At 41.6% G+C, this 19497-nt stretch overlaps 3 protein-coding genes across 3 annotated transcripts; all 3 read left to right on the top strand.

The window, feature by feature from the left end:
• Nucleotides 1–780: 780 nt before the first annotated feature.
• Nucleotides 781–2652, top strand: MELLADRAFT_89263 (uncharacterized protein; the record flags this gene model as incomplete). Its single annotated transcript, XM_007404566.1, has 3 exons — nt 781–1502; nt 1606–1814; nt 1862–2652. The coding sequence occupies 3 exons, from the start codon at nt 781–783 to the stop codon at nt 2650–2652; spliced, it is 1722 nt and encodes a 573-aa protein (XP_007404628.1).
• A 2511-nt stretch (nt 2653–5163) lies between these two features.
• MELLADRAFT_41763 (uncharacterized protein) lies at nt 5164–6133 on the top strand (the record flags this gene model as incomplete). The annotated part of the gene is made up of 2 exons (XM_007404567.1): nt 5164–5718; nt 5848–6133. Coding segments are annotated over 2 exons (801 nt in total), but the record flags the coding sequence as incomplete, so codon positions are not given.
• Nucleotides 6134–12714: 6581 nt separating this feature from the next.
• On the top strand, nt 12715–15527 carry MELLADRAFT_46659 (uncharacterized protein; the record flags this gene model as incomplete). Its single annotated transcript, XM_007404568.1, has 10 exons — nt 12715–13269; nt 13344–13407; nt 13475–13533; nt 13639–13738; nt 13807–13821; nt 13881–14303; nt 14379–14507; nt 14574–14754; nt 14825–14961; nt 15033–15527. 10 exons carry the CDS (start codon nt 13244–13246, stop codon nt 15525–15527), a joined length of 1629 nt encoding a protein of 542 aa, XP_007404630.1.
• Nucleotides 15528–19497: the final 3970 nt, after the last annotated feature.

Below are 19497 nucleotides of genomic sequence, written 5' to 3'. Positions count from 1 at the left end.
TGATTTGTAGAATTATAGAGACATGATGAAAGATAACTGAAATCAAATGCAAAAATAATGTAGCTACTGAATCAGAGAAAATAATTGTTTCAAAGATCTACAGAACTTTGATAAGGAACTGTCAAAGTTGTAGCAATCACTACATGCTATAGCTTTTGAGCCTGCAAGATGCAACAGAAGCCATCAAATTGGTATATACATGATATGCTCAGGTAATATTCATCAGAGAAGCCCTTGATTTATTCTTGAATATTTGGGCCATGCCCTTTGAGGGCAGTTCATGTACTTTGTGATGGGAGAATTCACCGGTTATGGCTTTTTGGATCTTATGGACAGGTTGGAGCTCAGTGGTAATTTGAAGTTGATAATTCTTGGCCAGGTATCAACATCTGGCTGAACGGATGGCCAGAGCTGAAGAAGCTATATGGTCGCCGATATGCACCTTGATTGATTGATTGTCAGCATGGTCACAACTCAAGTGATATGTTTGAGGTGACTTGCACAGCCCTCGTGAGAATAGAGGCGACCAGCGGTGTCATGATTTGATCATCAATCTTTGAGTCCTACTAGCAAAACCTTCAGTAAAACAGGTGTTTTCGGTGGCATATTGCTTTGCATCGGGATAAGTGACCAGAACTGATAAGCTTGATGAGACGTTTGGAGCTGACTTGAGAGGCGTCCTGGAGTGATAGTTGTGGTGGTGGGGACACCAGAGTTGACATGGTTGATGATGAAACTTGAGATGTGTTCATGTGACTACATTTTCAGTTGTTGCACTTGATGATGTCAAGCTCTTCTTCAACTTTCATCCGAACTGGTGTTTCATTGGTTTTACTTCAACTCTTATCTAGATTACTCACCTTCTCTTTGAATCAAGCTCTACTTCGATTCACCTCCCCGGAAGCTCTTGGTACTGCTTCGATCCAACTCGAAGTACTTCTTAATACTGTACTCTTTCTGAGTCGAGAGAATGTCCGTGGGGCGTTATCAAGACTCCAACTCGAATTCTCAACTTTTCGCGACTCTCATCTTTCCACTCGATACCAACAAATCGTCAATTGCTGCTTCGTGCCTCTCCCAACTGGATTCGTCCTCTCGACTGTACTGTTTACGATTTACGTTCTAAGCGTGGGGGAATCTACATCAGCTCAAGCTTATTTTAGGCTTTCACTATTTATTTATTATCTTTCAAGCCTTTGCGAATTGACCTCAGAGCCTGCTTATCTCTATCACTTATTGAACGCTCAAACCTCGGACCGAGTCAAAGTCGAAGGCAAGGCTGTGCTATTGAAGACGGTCACTACGTTGTCTATAATCATATTTGGGTCACGAACAGGGAAGGATTGGGCTTTGTTGGGGTTCTCGATCGGTCAACTGAGCTATGGTGCTTCACTTGCCATCGGACTATGTCGCAATCAAAATAAAACACAAAATGCCTCAACAAAGCAGATTGCCTTTTGTCCAAAGTGGTCGTTGAGTCAAATTGACTCTGATACCAAATCGTAGGCACTCTCTATGATGATCGTCCGATATTCATCCTACATGTAACATGCATTCACATACACGGGATTGATGCTGATGTTCTTTCGCTTCAAATTGCTCTAGACAGACATCTGGCTCCAATAGCAATACAAAACTCAAATCACATGAACCTCTCGAGGACAGTCTATTAGGTAGAACAAACTTCACACTGATACGTGCATTGACCCAACAATCGGTTTTGAAACAATTCTTGACAGAGGGTGATAAGATGTTGATCGGTCGGATCTGTCCGATTGCTCATCAGGGTGCTTATGCTTTGGCTTTGAATTACGGTAAGTTTGCTCCCCATTATTCTCAACCTTTATTTACACCTGGATAGTGAACAATAAATCATCCACTTCAGGTTCTTTGGTGGCTAGAATTGTTTTTCAACCAATTGAAGAGACTTCTCGTCTATATTTTTCGAAAACGCTCGGAACCACTGCCATCGCCACTGAGAAGGAAGCTAAAGAACAACACGCATTCGCCACACTAACCGCCCTTGTACTTTTTCAATCTTACATCGGACTGGTGCTCATTTCCTTTGGTCCGTGGTTTGTTAAATTGGCATTACTACTTGTCCTCGGTCCAAACTCGGCATATTTAGAAACTTCAGGAAAAGGCGCATCGGTGGTGGTAGTGGACATTTTGAGGGCTTACTGTGGTTTGCTCCCATTACTCGCGTTAAATGGGGTTTTAGAAGCATTTGTGCAATCTGTTGCGAATGAAAAAGAATTGGGTAAGATGAGTAAAATGATGGTGGTATGGTGCGCAGTATTTGGAGGATCGGTCTGGTTGATGAGTTTGTTAGATATCGGATCTGAGGTAGGTATGGTACTTTGCACGTGTATCAATATGGCTTGTCGAATTGGGTATTGTTGGAAATTTGTGTTATCATATCAGTTTAGTAGAAAAGTCGAAGCACTTTCAGTGGCGGAGGTCTTACCAAATCAAGTAGTTTCACTAGTCTTCCTGATTTCAGCTTGGCTAGTGAGGCGGAGTGAGATCGGCTCGAGCGGGTTTAGGGTGAAGATGGAGCCAGAGGGGAGATGGCAGATGGTATGGGCAGCTGTAGGAGCACATTTAATAATTGGGGTCGTTTCTTTTGTGACGTGTGCAGGAGTTGCGTGAGTGGCGACTTGGTTGATGGTCTGGTGTTATCGATCTGAACTTATGCTTTGTTTTTAAAGGGCGATGATTGAACGGGGTCGCGTGAGACGGCTCTTTGAAGTTTTGCGGTCAAAAAAAGATTAAAACGCATGTGCGGGGACAAGGAATTCGATTGCGATAGCTGATGTAAATATAGCTTCCGGCCAGAAGAGCTGATACAGCCAAACGGACTGGCCTTGCCGCTCAATGTATCTTCTTATGTGGGTCTCTTTAAACTGACTGCAGCAGTTTTGCATCATACTCTTCTCATGTTCAAAATAAGCTAGATGATGGCCAAAGAGTGTTGTGCAGGTAACCCCCTCCAGTAAAGATTCTACATGCTCAACTTGGCATACATTTTCAATCACAGTGAGATAGTCTTGCTGAGTGTATGTCTTGGTATTTCTTGCTGGATTCCCAGTAGTCCAGGAATGAACATTGACAATTGCTCTCTAGTGCTGATGGGTTGGTAAACCTACGTCTGTGGGTCGAATTGCTGCAAAAGATAATTGAGCCCAACCTGTGAATCAAAGCAATCTGTTGGCACTGAGTATTTTGAATGGACGAGCCTTCTGAATGGACGAGCTTCTAAGACCACATATACAACCCAATTCTGTTTGAAAACTAGATTAATCTGCAAATAATTGTAGGCTTTTTTGAATGGTACAAGCTCTGATTTTTACTGCGATTCCAAAACATTTAGATAGGGACTCCACCCGCCCCTTACCGTATAACCCAACATGTGATGGATCGTGTAGGAAAATGATCAACACGTGCGAAAATCAATGTATAGCCATACAAGAAAATTTAAATCAGTTACAAGAACATGATGCGGCAAGAAGAAATGAAGAAGTTGATATGCGGGTTAATGAATAAAGCAAAGTGCACAGCAGTGGAATCAAGGAGACTGAGAGGCTGTGTGGTGATGTGGAAGAGTGCGACCTAGAGAATCGATTGAATGATGTGAATTGGATGAATGACACCGTTGCCGAGGAGTGCAGATATAAATATGCTAATAGAGTGAAGTTGTAGCTGATAAGGAGGCCGACATGATGCTTATAGAGAAATCAGGAGACACAGCAGAATCCAGCAATCCAATCCCCCAATTGATTTGTCGTGAATTGTTAAAATAAACCTGTCAATTGGATTTCAATGGAACTCAACTCTGTTTACCATCTTCCTTTAACCATCTCATCATCTCTCATCTTGAATTTATATCCTATTGCTTGCTGATTCCGTCGATCAAATAATGAACGTCAATTCAGATCTTCAACTTCCTGAGCCTTCAACTCATACCAACCTCGTTCCTCGATTTCCTAACCCGAGTTAGTCGATTACCTTTTTTGAGCTCCACTCTGATCCAAGTCAAGCTGCTTCACACATTGATACCTAATTGATTTCCCACCTTTCTAGATGTGGAGAACAATTCTGAAATCTAGTAGGCTTATTTTTCCGCCAAACTTCCAGAGATCCTGAAGACTGATCAATCTGTTTGACCTACATCTGACGGCTTTGGATGTCAACAGTATGGCGGTTTATTCTTCCATCCCAGTCTATGAGATGATGGTCCGCGGGGTTGGGGTCATGCGTAGAAGGTCAGACTCATACATGAATGCAACTCAAATTTTAAAGGTGGCCGGACTTGATAAATCTAAAAGAACAAGGATCATGGAGCGAGATATCACGATGAGAGAGCACGAAAAGGTGCAAGGAGGTTATGGAAAATATCAGGGGACGTGGTCAGTTTATCTGCTGTGATGGTTTTTTACTTTATCCATGAAGCAATTGCACTAAAAACTGCGGGGCCCGATCGCGCTCAGGATTCCGTTTTATCGGGCATATGAATTGGCCAAACAGTTTGAGGTGGTTGAAGTTCTAGCCCCATTGTTTGACTACCTTCCAGGCCCAGCGGAGTCAGTGGGTGCTAATGATACTGGGACAATCAATTCAATCACATCTGTGACTGGTCAATCGTTGCCCCCGAATTCCGCCGCAAGTAGCAATGGTACAAGTGGTCCGACATCCTCCAAGCCGTTCCATGATCCACCTCAAAGCCAATACGCATATAAGCGGGAACGATTATCGATCTCTACTCATGGGACAGCAGAGGAACATCAATCAGGAGTTGGTCCCAGCAAGCGTAGCCGTTTCAATACACCCTCACACCACTCTAATGCCAGCGATCGCACTACAAACGGTGTCCAGGATCCGAACCAGCTGTTCGAATCTTCCGTATCCTCACTGTTGCCACGAACTCATCCGATACCTGGTCCCGCGCCACTCCATCAAACAGTCCCTAGTCCCCCTGCCATACCATCAACTCCACTTCCTATGTTAAGGCCCTGCGCATCTGCTGCATCACTCAGCATTGATGACCCTACGAGTTCAAAACATGATCAACAAGTTCGCGCAGTGCTTTCTCTTTTTGCAAATCCATGCGAAGCGGAATCTCGGCTCCCCCCTGGGCAAACAGATGGTGACTCTCATGGTGCTTTGGGCCAGGCTCTTGATGATCCTGACTTGGATATCAACATGCCACTTGATGAGTGCGCCCATACCGCCCTTCACTGGGCTTCAGCGCTAGCTAGAATCAGTCTCGTCCGGGAATTCATCAAGTCTGGTGCAGATGTGTTTCGAGGCAACAATGTAGGCGAGACCCCGTTGATACGTGCAACACTGGTGACAACCAACTTCGATCACAGCTGTTTTGATCAACTTTTACAAATCTTGTACCCGTCCCTATGCACCACTGATCACCAGAAACGCACTGTCCTACATCACATTTGTTTAACGGCAGGCATCAAGGATCGTGTCGAGAGCGCTCGGTATTATATGGAATGCATTTGCGAGTGGATTGTAAAACGACATGAGGGTCGGTTCGAGAAGGAGTTTATTGATGCAATTGATTACAATGGAGACACAGCTCTCAACATTGCTGCACGTGTTGGTAACAAGCATCTCGTTCAGATGCTTCTGGATGTCGGTGCTTCCAAGACTATATCAAACAAATTGGGACTGGGTCCGGCAGATTTTGGAGTCTGCATAGGGGTTGAGTAGTTTTTTTACTGGTGTCCGAAATCTGTGATATACTCTGTTCATCTATCTAGTGTGGTGGCCGTAAACACTCCATATTCTCATGTGACTAACGGCGTTCTCTTCGACTATGAATTTCTGTAGGACTCGTCATCACAGCCTGTCCTAGAAAACAATCAACCCTCAGCTATGCCTGAGCATGACAGCCGCCCGGAGCGTCCGCGCACAACCAATGAGATAATTGAGTCGATGACGACCCTTATCAACACGCTTACCTCCGGGTTTGATGACGAGATCCAGCTTCATTCCACAGCATTGGACCGTGTGCTTGGTAAACTGAAAACTTCTAGTCATGAGCTGACAGAGCAACGAAGGCTTCTAGAAGCAGCTAAGCAAGAGCTCGACGGACTTAACTTGGTTGAGCTGAGGCTCAAGAAACTACGAAAGAAGATTGAAGAAGAAGATCAGTTTGATTGGACAGGTCGGTCAGAGGTCGATGGCTCGCCTGCACGGGCGGGAAAAGCTTTTGAATACAAGGGTATCGGTTCGACCTTAGTAAGTCTGTCGTCGGATCAGATTGGCCTTCAACTCGATCCAGACCCAGAAATGCCCACCGTCAATAACCCCACTGGTTTAGTCTATTTGAGAAGAATGGAAAACTGGTACCAGCGTGTCTTGGGATTACTTCAGGAGCGAATCAGATTGATGAAAGGCTGTAGTCTGGCGCAGGAAGCCAAGTATCTAAAAATCATCAGCACTTTTATCGGATGTCAGTATTTGCCCGGTTCTCAGCAGTCGTCGTCATTTGCAAAAACCCCTCGGCAGCTCATCCAGCCTGCTATGAACCACCTTCGACAACTTTCAACAGAAACTAACAGCGCCGACCCTTCAAATGCCTTGCCTTCTGCAGGGGAACCTAATCTGGAGCAGGGAGGGCTCAGCAAGATTGACATTGAGGTTCTGAATCAACTGATAGTAGCTATGGAAAGTGATGGGCCTGATCTTGATTTAAATCGCGTAGCCGGCTTCATGAGTCGAGTAAATGCTGGCTTGGTTTGAATAATTTTTCTCGCATCTCAGATTGTAGTAAGACATAGATCTCAAAACTTTTTCATCACCTTACCATTGCGTCTTGGTTTCCTTTAAATCGTTTTTTATCTGCATATGTTTGAGATCTTTATGATCATTCTGTTTGCTTGTTGTTTGTTTAAAATGATTTGTTGGGTTTCTCTTGAAATCCCTTTCCATGGGCCTCATTCGATTAGCTCTTTCTCTAGACCAAAATTATCTTTATCTTTATAATAATAATCATTCTATCTGTTTTTGTTTGTCTTGATTAAGTTCAGATTATCTTACTTTTCTTTTCTTGATAGGATGGAAGAGATTCATGAATAGCTTGATTTCTATTCTTGTGGGTGCATGTTTCTTTTTTCCACAATCTGAGATTGATGATTGTGATTGTTGTATAAGATTTCAAGTGGTTCTGTTTTGATCACTGCTCCATGCAATTACTCTTATACCTTGATATTGCAAAATAGGAGATTGTTTCTGTGATGAGAACTCTCCACTGCCAACATATGTAGATGCCTTGGGTTGAGAGATCTGAGGCATCATTGGAGGCAAATCCATGGACAGACCTTGTCTGAGGTTCCTATCCGAGGTATTCTCTTGCGCTGAATATTACCTTGGATCAAAGCATTGGGAAGCTTCTGTCCAAGGTTTGGCATCCGAGGATACCCAGGGTTTTCAATCCGAGGTAGATTTGTTGGTGGTGCTCACAAAAGTGTGCGCTGGACTCTGTGTAGACTGCACAGACCAAGGTTGAGTCTAAGACATTGAAATCTTAGAGTGATACCAGCTTCTGACTCATGACAAGAACCTATCATGATGTCATTGGTACATGTTCAAGGCTAGTCTCAACCATGGTTTTATCCGCTCTGTCTTATCAGACACATTTCAGACACAATCTCATGAGCAAAATTCATCTGATGTGGCTCACAATCCTGCATTAGATACATCAGAACACAGTCCTGGCCCACTCCACCTTCTCATTGGTCAATAGAAAAACAACCAATCAAACAACACAGTATTTCAGTTCTATTGCTCACCACACTTCTTTTCTTGTATATTTGAACCAATACTGACATATCAATCCTTCTAAAGACAAGGCTTCACTGATGCCCAAGCAAAAAAATTGGCAAAGGAAAAGATTCACCGATTGCATTGAACTTTCCAGCCAGGCTGGAGTGACAATTGATTCTCAATTAAACCCTTGGGATATCTTTTCCCTTGTTTGATCAACTTTCTTTTGTGAAGATCAAACAGCATGTGCCCCACTTAAGATCCTTATTCATTAGTTGTTTATTGTTATGGATCCAGCAAAATAAATAAATTGTTGAGTGCTGCCCTGTGCTGCCGTACTTATGCAGGGACCTAATTAAGTCACCGTAAGCTCATAGGTACCTAATTGAGTAATTAAATAAGTGTACTTAGGCTCTTAGGTACCCCAGGTCCAAAATGTGAGGTGTCAAAAAAGATCCACCCACCCAATTGGCTCAGCAAATCACTATCAGCTTAAGGAACCTCTAAAACCCCCAAAAATGAGTCATTACATGTCATTCATCACTAGGGGTGAAACAAGTTATGTTGTGTAATCAAATTTTGCTTTTGCAGAGCGGCTTTGGTTGAGACTAGCCTTGAACAGCTGTACATATCTTCTTCAGGATTTTACCAGAGGCACATGATCTGATCCTCCTGTTTAAGGATAGTGTAAAATACAGTCATTCCAGTTTAGCTTGACCAAATGGAATTTCAATGATTAAATTTTGAAGTGATACAGCTGAAATACCGCTGAAATAAAGATATGAATATAAGCATATCTCTCAATCAAGATATGAAATCCTGTTTGCTGTTGACTGTCAGAACTGGGCAACTGTTTGATACTAATCAATCTTAAAAATAGGCCATTGATGTCAATCCAACTGTTGAGAATATATGACAGAAGCTTGTGAACATGTACAGAAAGACATCAATTGCTTGTAAGGAAACTATGGGGATGATCAACCCAAGAGACCCTCCCAATCCATGGCAAAGCATCTAGGCCACTATGCATTCAACTTCTGGGCAAATTCAGGGATTTCTCTTCCTTGCCATTCACAAAGTCTCTGCTGTGGATTTCAATCAGTCACCAGCACTTCAGACAGCTTATTCTTCCCAAATATGTTGTCTGCCACCCAAGTGTCTTATTTTCCTTGGTAAGTCAATACTTTTTCCTTCTTTCTCTTTGATCAACAAATCTTCAGACTGAGCAGAATTTTAATCTTTCTCCAGATGAGTGCGGCCTAAGAGCACAGTATTTGCAACACAACATTAGGTCCAAGCAAGGCAAGATACCAGAAGCTTTGAAACAGCACCAAGCTGGCAATCACTGAACAATGGGAAACGTGGATAAGTAAAACTTACTAGAAAACTTAATAGAATATTCCACAAATTGTGGCACGAGTTTTGGGTGACATCCCAAGGCATAACACTGCAAATATAATGTGTTTCTCTGTGGTGAAAAATGATTACATTCAATTCAAAAAATGATTAAAAGTGCATTAAATCTACATTAAATCTACATTTTTCTGCATTAAATCTGCATTATTAATCATTTTGTGCATTAAGTTCAATCATTTTCACCTCGGAGAAACACATTATATTTGCAGTGTAATGCCCCAGGTAATAATATTCTTCAACATAATAAACAACCCCTACGGGGTGGTAGCGGAACAATAGCTCAGACTGATAAAAAACAACCAACAACAGTTTGACAAAAAGGAAATAATAACAATGAAACTGATTTTTATTTGCTGCTTTTTTTTTTAAAAAAACAACCTTGATAATAAATGTAAAATAGAAACCATAATAATGATAAACATTTTTTTTTCAAAGAAGAATACAGCAGATAATACTCTGATTCTTAAATCTTAGATGAGAAATATAACAATAAAAGAATACCTAAGGGAAGCAGAGGGTGGGCTAAAAAGAAAAAACTAGAAAAGTGATGACTTTTCTGACAATAGTGAACTCAATGGGATAATGTCGGACACAGGTAAACTGGATGGTACAGCCGTTGTAAGATCTATTGGCAGATTTTTAGATCATTGTGTTGTTGCCAGATTTAATGTAGAGGTCAAAAACTCCAAAAAACCCTTTTGAGACTGATAACTTTACTGCCCATTGGTCAGATCTAGCACATGAACAATTGAGTTACTCTCAAAGTGACATAATTTTCGAGTTTTTGACTTCAAAAGTTAAATCTGGCAACAACACAACTTTTCAAAAATCTGCCAGTAGATAATACAACGGCTGTAAACTGGATGACATCATTTGTCAAAAATCAAAATGACCTGTAAGATATCCGATGGCATCAGTATAAAAGTTACATGTTGTAAAGTCTGAATTATCCCGTTTCCCTTTGTTAATAACAAATTACCAACCACAAATATTGTCAACACAAAATTTAAGCCTTCCTAAAACATGTTTTGGTATGTTGTTTCTCTTGCTTTTCAGACCATGATCATGAACTGATCTAATACAAGAAGCTGAAAATATGACATCTTCAGATTCCTGTCATGGCACCGTCCCCAAATTGCAATATGGTCTTAGTCATGGCTAATGTGCCAATCCATTGCCATGGATCAGTGAAAGCTCTATGTATGCAGCTGCAAGTTCTATTGGTCTATCTACCACCATACTCACCTGACTTCAATCCAATTGAGTGAGTCTTCAAGGTATTCAAGGATAAATTTTGTTGGGAGGGTCCTGTTTCTTATACTATCAATTGCTTTAAGTGCATGGAGAAAGAAATGAGTGATGTAGCATGGAGTACTTTTCTGACTAAGCTTTGCAGAACTTGTTGATACAGAAGATGGAGTCAAAGGGTCTTTTAAATTTGTATGACATTATTCAATGTTTCAAAAAAATCAAAAGTCTTCTTATTGTAAAGAAATTTCAAAACCAAGTTCTACTACATTTTTTGAATAATCTCATTGAGTAAAAATGTTCTATCTTAAATCAATGGAAAAGTGTAAAACATGAAAAAAGTGTAAAAAAGAACAAGACCTAAATCATTGTTAATATTCCATTGAGAATATGAATAACTCATTTTGTGAGGAATTGACACAGTGATTGAACCAGGTTCTTGCAGTTTTGATCAGTGTAAACTGTGACTCAAGAAGAGGCTAAGAGTCAATCTCAGTCTTTGGTCACACCCAGTAAATCCTTGACCATGCCCTTTAGGGTAGATTGTCTCCCACACAAAGTCAGGTCCTTTGGGAGGACCCAACTTTGAGACTCCCAGAACCTTATTTGCCCATGTCAAAGTAGCCACAACAAAATCAATAAATTGATTCTTTGAAATATTATTCTGAGAAAAATATAGAAAAAGGAGAGACTTACAATAGCATTTGCGCATAAGCCAAATGCATAGTGGCCTAGATGCATTGCCATGGTAGGGTCTCTTGGGTTGATCATCCCGATAGTTTCCTCACCAGCAATTGATGTCTTGCTGTACATGGTCACAAGCTTCTGTTGTATATTCTCAACAGTCTGATTGATATTCCTCTAAATTGGATCATTCCTCCAAATGAGATTGGCCCTCTAAATTGAATCATTCCTCTAAATGTATTGGCCCTCTAACTTGGAAGATTCATTCAAACGGGTGAATGAACATGAATGAAAGTGATTGAGATTAGACAGAAAAGATGTTGATGGTAAATTATGAAGAAAGGAAAAAAATCAAGCCCAAATGTTGTGAAGGCAAAGAAAGAGGAGAAAGAGGGAGAAAGTGCAAGCAGGTTTAAGTCCTTCAACACATAGGCCAGAGCTCAGGCCCCTGCCAAGGCCTGAACGAGGCGTGGTCTTCTTGCTTGCTATATTTGTGACAGCCAGGACACAAAAGACATCTCTTCGCGATCACCACGCGAGCTCATTTGTGAGCATGCCGGCGCGATATCGCACCTGTCAACGTGTTGCAACTTGCCCCATATTGTATGGCGATCATAGATCACCTCTCGTTGTACCACCATCTCGTGGTTTCCTCATTCAATTCTCAGTGTACGATGCTCGTCTATAAAAGACTTCGCATCTTCCTAGTATGCATGTTGTAATGGATGCCTCAAGCTACTTCCTGCCCACTTTCGCCCCAAAGCTTGTGAGCAGAACACAGAAGCTCAAACTTTTCCAAAGCCTTCATTCAAACTTCTAATCAACATATGATGAACGGTTTTTTTCTTGGTAAGTATCAGGGACCATCCCTTCACCTAATGGAATTCTCCCAAAGCGGTGTAGAAGCTCTTCAAGTGTTGTAAATATATTTTCCCTTCGATCATGAAGAGCTTGCTTTTGTTGACTAGAAGAAATTGGCAACCAAGTCCCTGACGTGTTACATAGAACTTTAACCCCCTCCTCCACGTCAGCAATGCATATGAATTGAGGTTTTTTTTCCTCTTTGCTATTGTCCATGATCGGGGTTGCATATCATACGATCAAGATCAGATTCGAAGTGTAGAGCAGTCATGTGAGAAAGTCGCATTAGGAAATCTTTGTGCAATTCACTTGGTAAGGCTGACGACGCTTTTCATATTTGTGCATGGTCAATTTGTGAAACTCGGTCAATCGAGTTCTACATATTCACTGTACGGATGTCACTCGTTTCAGTCAGTTGGCTTCACGGATTGGCTGCGTGACATGCTTTAAATGTACATATCACCCATCAAAAACAATCTAATTCCAAAACTGTCTATGTACATAGCGATTTAAATCCACATTAAACCTGTTTTAGCTCTGTCAGATAGACTTAGTCTAAGCTGCTTAACTCTAAATTAAGTGAGTAAACAACCAATACAAGATCTAATGAGTTTTGACTTAAAGTGTTGATCTGTTTAGGCTTAAAAGAGGGAATCGAGTGAGTTTACCATTACCTATTCTGATTGAATTCCAAGTTGACCATCCAAATCCAATCTAATCAACTTTACACAAATCACTTCAAAACCAATCTACTCATTCACAACCAACCATCCATCAAACCTTTTAAAACACACACACACACACTCTACATCAAAAACCAATCAAACACTAGTCTTAGAAACCTTCTGTTTACCTTACCATTCTTCATCAAATCATCATCTCGATTCTCATCATTGGATTGAATTGAACTCATCATCAACTATCTTCTCCTTTTCCTAGATCTGATCATCATCCTCCTGAACCAGATTCAATCAATTCAATCAACTCAATCAGTTAATCTCTTGAAGTGTTTGATCGGTCATTCAACTCTAACTCGACTCTTCAACTTCATCAGTCTACACTTATCCACTCAAATTCACCTTCAAGATCATTCATTCCCATCTTGATTCGAGTCCACTTTCTTATCTCGATCATCTTACTCTAGCTCTATCTCTAATATCCATTGGGCTTTAAACACCTTTCATTTTATCTATCTTCTTCCCCTTCATCTCCTTCCATTCAACTTTCTTCTCTCTCTCTTCTCTTCTCAATGGCTACTTCAACAAATCCTCATCCGTAAGTCTTTTCTTCTTCCTCGTCTTGATCACTTGCCTACCTTTTTCTAACGTGGATCATACGCTTTCATGCAGGGGCGATCAAGACTGGAAGTCGAAACTCAATCTACCTCAAAAAGATCTACGTCCTCAAACAGAGGTCAGCCAATTTCCTTTTTAGAGATCTCCTCTGAAATCGTGATATTGACTCTTCATTTCTTTACCAGGATGTCACCAAGACTAAAGGTGTCGAATTCGAAGACCTGTATCTTCGTCGCGATTTGCTGTAAGCTCTCATTTACTTCTCATTTGTCTCCGATCTCTTGTCCGTAACGGACCTAACCTTTAGTCTTGGGCTAATAATCCAATTCTCTTGACATCAACATCCTAGAATGGGAATCTTCGAGGCTGGATTTGAACGACCGTCGCCCATCCAAGAAGAAGCTATTCCCATCGCCCTTGCAGGTAGGGATATCCTTGCTCGTGCTAAAGTAAGCCAGTCGTGATTCTTTTGCTGGGTTATCTTACCAACGCTGACGGCTTTTATCATCATCCATAGAATGGAACCGGCAAAGTAAGCTCCACTCTTTTCATCCCTCTTGTTCTCTCAGCACTTACACCTCTGCTATGTAGACCGGAGCTTTTGTTATCCCTTCTCTCGAAAAGACTAATGTCAAGTTGAACCGTATACAAGCCCTCATTCTTGTGCCCACCCGTGAACTCGCACTCCAAACGTCTCAAGTCTGTAAAACGCTCGGAAAACACACTGGTATCCAGATCATGGTCACAACCGGAGGAACCACACTAAAAGACGACATCTTGCGTCTTCAGGAGACTGTCCATATTGTAGTGGGAACTCCTGGAAGGATACTCGATTTGGCCGGAAAAGGAGTTGCAGACCTCAGCCAATGCAAGACTTTTGTAATGGATGAGGCAGACAAGCTACTAAGTCCCGAATTCACAGTCGTCATTGAACAACTTCTGTCGTTTTTACACAAAGAGAGGCAGGTCATGCTCTTCTCCGCTACTTTCCCTATGATAGTCAAAGATTTCAAAGTAAGACATGTAATTTTTCTCCCTTATCATCCAATTACAGGATAGCTGACCCGTTCTTTGAATCTGAAACCTCAGGATAAGCATATGGTGAAGCCCTATGAAATCAACTTGATGGAGGAGTTGACTCTCCAGGGTGTAACACAATATTATGCCTTTTTGGAAGAACGACAGAAAGTTCATTGTCTAAATACTTTATTCTCAAAAGTGAGTCATCTGGCGTGGTGTTTACTCAAATGTCTCGCCGATTCTGACCTTATGCTATACGGACAGCTGCAAATCAATCAAGCCATCATTTTTTGCAATTCAACCAATCGTGTTGAACTTCTTGCTCGCAAAATCACAGATATAGGTTATTCTTGTTTTTATTCTCATGCCAAAATGTTGCAACAACACCGAAATCGGGTGTTTCACGATTTCAGAAATGGGGTTTGCCGTAATCTCGTATGTTCTGGTAAGTGGTTTATTCCCTATTCATTCAGATTTGCCCAGGTACCCTTAACTGAAAGTTTTACATCATCTAGATCTCCTCACAAGAGGAATAGATATTCAGGCTGTAAATGTCGTCATCAACTTCGATTTTCCGAAGAATGCCGAGACCTATCTACATCGAATTGGTAGGTCAGGTAGATTTGGACATCGTGGTATAGCTATCAATCTTGTGAGATGCTTTTTTTACGTTGCTCATACATCATGCAGCATTCTAACGACGCCTGTCACTCAACCCGACAGATCACCTATGAAAACCGATTTGATCTTTACCGTATCGAACAAGAACTCGGAACTGAAATACAACCTATACCCGCGGTGATTGATAAAGCTCTATATGTCGCACCTGGTATTGAGGACACTCCTGCTCCTACATCGAAGCGTCAACAGCAATCAGCATCCTCCACAAACGCTGCTCAACATGCCAATGCCAATACCAACAATCGAGGCCCCCAAGATTCTCGCAACAATCGCCAAGCCAATCAGTCCCAGCCGAGCTCAAACCCCTCCCAGCCTCATGACAAGCCTACATTACCCCCTCAACAACTGACTTTTCAGAAAGCAGCCCCGATTGATTCTTTGTCCCATGCAACACCAACAGAGTATGCTAGTGGCCTACCACCCTCGCACAATCGAAATAATCACCATAAAGTGGGACGAGGCGGTGGAGGTGGTCATCGAGGTCGCGGTAGTGGTAGTGGGCATAGGCATCCCAGTGGTGCCACGCCTGTTGCCTAGCTGTCCGTGACACCAATTTGAGGCCGGTACAGGAGGGTGGAAGGTTATAACAACGATTGTTACGATTCAGAAAGCGATTAGTTACGACACGATTTATGAGCGACGTCTCCCCTGATACTCCGAACCTCCATCGACACGCACATACACCCACTTTTTTTTTGCCTCAACACCTTTGTAACCTCTCTTCCAAATAGGCCGACTATCATCACTACAACCTTCGCCATCTTTGTGTCGTCATTTGTTTTTGTTGCATTCGAGTCTCGCCATCCTCATCTACCGCGCTCTCGTAACTACGCGCTTTCTTACGCCTCCTATCCCCTTCGATCTGTCCATCTTTCAATTCTTCACACCACTATCAAATTGGGTTTTTCATGGCGTTCAGTAAATTTCATCTTCAGTTCGGCACCAGATTCTAGAATTTATTTTCATCTTTTTGTTTCTTTCTGGCTCAAATCTGCCTGCGACGTTTTGTTTTGTCGCCTCAAATCTTATTACACCGTCATACTTTACTATCTGAAATGTCGGCATCCTTACTGCTTTTGTTCAAATCTTCAAACCCCCTCAAACCTCAAACTTCAAGATCTTGCTGTCAACTGTACAACATTGTGTGTGAAGAGGATCAAGATCAAAACCCACTATCTCATGAACTAGTTCCTTGACCGATTCCACCATTTACAACGACTACCTCTCGTAACCCACTGCCCTATCTTTCCCTATGGGTCTTCTTCATGTCTGTTTACTATCAAAACCTATGTCCGGATTGTATTGGCGATCACGCTTGCAATTGCTATTTACCGGGGCGAGTCGATCTAAACTACACTCAATCTCACAATCCAACACCGACTTATCGCTATCCATCTTCACCGCACCATCCTAGTTTCCCCCTTGTTCTTCGACCTCACACGGTACTCTCATTTCAAAATTCAACTCTAGCCTGTACAGATATGAACACTCAATCCAGGCGTCAGATGGGTTTCTTCATTCATGATCCATCTTCAAATATCCTGCCCAGTTTGGCGCTGTAGCATATCTGTCGTGATGTGGGATAACGAACTCAATTGGCTGTTTTTCCCATTTCACGTCGTGGCTAATGTGGAACGGGTCAATGGCCATGTTTTCAATTGTTTTCTCCTCAGCCAACTCCGTACACCTCAACAACCTACACTCTTTCAAGATGCGTTAACCTTTTATAGCGTACTTTTTTGTTATTGTTGGTGTTATACAAGTTTGTCAGATAGAGGTTAACTTAGTAGTGGAGATGCTCACCTTTGGTCTCCTATTGATTCTTCTCTAGGCTTGATATCAATAACTTGTTTTTCTGTCAATCTTTCAACCCCTCTCCTCTCCTTGCTAACCAAACTCACCATTCTTCACTGCCACCCTCACCCTCACCCTCACCGCCGAAAAAAGACAAAACCCTGATTATACTGCACATAGCTTTTGAATTTTTTTTCTTGTTGATCATGAAGGGAAAAAAGTGGAAATGAAATAAAGTCTTGTGATTTTGTAATTGGACTCTTATGCTAGTGTGAGAGAGAGTTCAAGGACCACAAAGAATATGTGGATGTAGTGCTTGATTACATTCATTTTTTAAGGTGAGAATGGGGGCAAGGTATGAGTGTTGTGTGTACTGCATGTACAGTTGCCGCCTGCTATAAGCATCACTAAAATGCACCAAATTGGATGCTTACAAAGCGCAATGCATCATTTCAAAAGGAGCTTACTGCATATTTGCATTTTTGTTTCACCAAAATTTGATTCCTATAGCAAAATATGCTTACTCAATGTGTGTTTATATTGAGCGGCAACTGTATACTCAGGGATTACCCACAAAACCTGAGGAACAGCTTGGGGTCTGAGAGAATCTCACATCCTGGTTCAACCTCCATTTCCCCTGTGTATCCAGCAGATACCATTTTCAGACCTCAGACCAAGAATGATAAAAATTGTCAAGTGCAAAAAAAAACTTAAATACCATTGGTCCTTTCTAAGTCATTTTTGTCCGCAACAATCTCAGGTGCCATTGGTGTGGTGTTGGTCTTTCCCATTCCCCCATTTCTCTGTGACTGCCTGTGTCACATCTCTTGGTTTCCAAACTGGTGGGGATTACCAGCTTTCACCTCCCAATATTGACTGCACAACTACCTGGACTTGATGAATTCAAAGATGCAGAAATAAAACTTGAATATCCATGTTGTTGAGAAAAGAAGTGAGGTGGTTGTATGCACCGTGTCCGGGTAGTGTTTGCTCGTCGACGAGCGCGCACGACTTCCCTTTGTGCCTCAAAGGGAGTTGGTGTGCGCTTGTCAACTAGCAAAGCCTACACAGACATGGTGATGTGTGGTGATAGAAGTGCAACAAAGTCACATCTCCAAACTATGGATAGAGTAGTAGCATGTATAATTTATGTATATAAGTGAGGGTGGCACTGGCACAGCTGAAAATGTTTTGCTTACAACCCACCAAACTTGTAGCACATGTATTGAAACTAAGGTTTTGGGGTAAGGGTCTGCAATCTTTATTCATTGTTTTGCCTTTTTCTTTGAACCAGAACTTGTCATTGTTAGAATAATACTTTGCTAATTACAATTTAAACACAACAAACAACATTCTAATTACTTACATTATTGAAAAATACACTAATTCAAACCTATTCCAATCTCTCATAAATGTATCACATTCAAATATGTACCACCCCACACACACACCACTTTTCATTGTCAGTCCACCAAGGTTGAGTTAGTGTGTGAGTGGTTTTTTCTCAATCATTCTCAAAATCTGGAGACTGAGTTATTGATGTCTTGCTTACAATTATTGTGGCCTAGATTGATTTTCCCCAACTTGTTACCTTTTATTTTCCACCTTAATGTCTTCTATCTGTGTCTGGAATTAGAGCTGAGACATCACTAAGGCTGTTTGCTGGCTGTTATAAAGGTTAAATGCTTTGTTGAATAAGAAGTGAAATCATCAGTTCTGGGGTCAAGTCGGTGTATTGGTTGTCCACCAACACATTCTCTTTTATTTACAACTTTAATAGGTTTGTCTTCTATTTGTGTGTGGGGTTCAGAGCCAAGGCTAAGCATGCTTGCCATATTTTATAAAGAAATCCTAGTTAGGAGTCTTAACTTTCTTCAGTTCTTTGCAATCATGACTACTGATTGTGCCAACCATCTTTGAAATCACATGATCAGTGTTAAACTGGTTCTCTTATTTCCAATCTCCACAGCAACTCTTTTAATTGGGGCAAGGCAATTTGCACAAATTTACACTAGTCTTTGAGAATGGTGAACCAGCAGGGACCTTTAAGTATGTGATGAATCCATGCAAGAAGAGTACACCTGAGCCCAAGTCAGCTTACATCCTTCAAGTTCCTTGTCACTTACTGCAGCAAATATCTTGAATGATTGTTTTTATGCCTTATTGCTTTGATATGCACTCTCAACAGCAATACAGGTGCTGCACCATTGCACCCCCCTTCTTGTACACCTTGACTTAAGAGCTTGCCAGATCTGTGCATGCAGGCTGCAATAAAGAGCCACTGTTCACCTGATTTTCCATCATCACTTATTTTGGCTGTTATTGAAGACTTCTCAAACAGTTAAGAGTCTGGATCTCATAATTAATTTGTACAAGGACTGAGAACCAAGGACACCTCCAATTTTGCAATCCAAGGTGTTGACAGTGAGGTCTTTTTGAGGTCAGCCATTATAAAATTCATAAAGGTCTGGCTTGTGGCTGGTTGGAAGTTGAGCTGTATTGGATGTTGTATAACGCATGACATGGTTTTGGTACAAGGAGGGAAGAGAAGGTGTGCCAAACTTGAGCTGCACCAAGGCCTCTTTCACACTCAATATGAGCCTCAATACCTTTATGGATGATTTTGGCTTGCCTGACCCCTTCCCAACTGATGAGATGATTGTTCAACCGCATCAGAGAACCCCCAATTGGATGTTTCCTGACTAGGGTAACC

Source organism: Melampsora larici-populina, assembly GCF_000204055.1.
Source record: "Melampsora larici-populina 98AG31 unplaced genomic scaffold MELLAscaffold_2, whole genome shotgun sequence".
In the NCBI taxonomy this organism is placed as follows: domain Eukaryota; kingdom Fungi; phylum Basidiomycota; class Pucciniomycetes; order Pucciniales; family Melampsoraceae; genus Melampsora; species Melampsora laricis-populina.
This window is presented reverse-complemented; position numbering and strand designations above follow the sequence as displayed.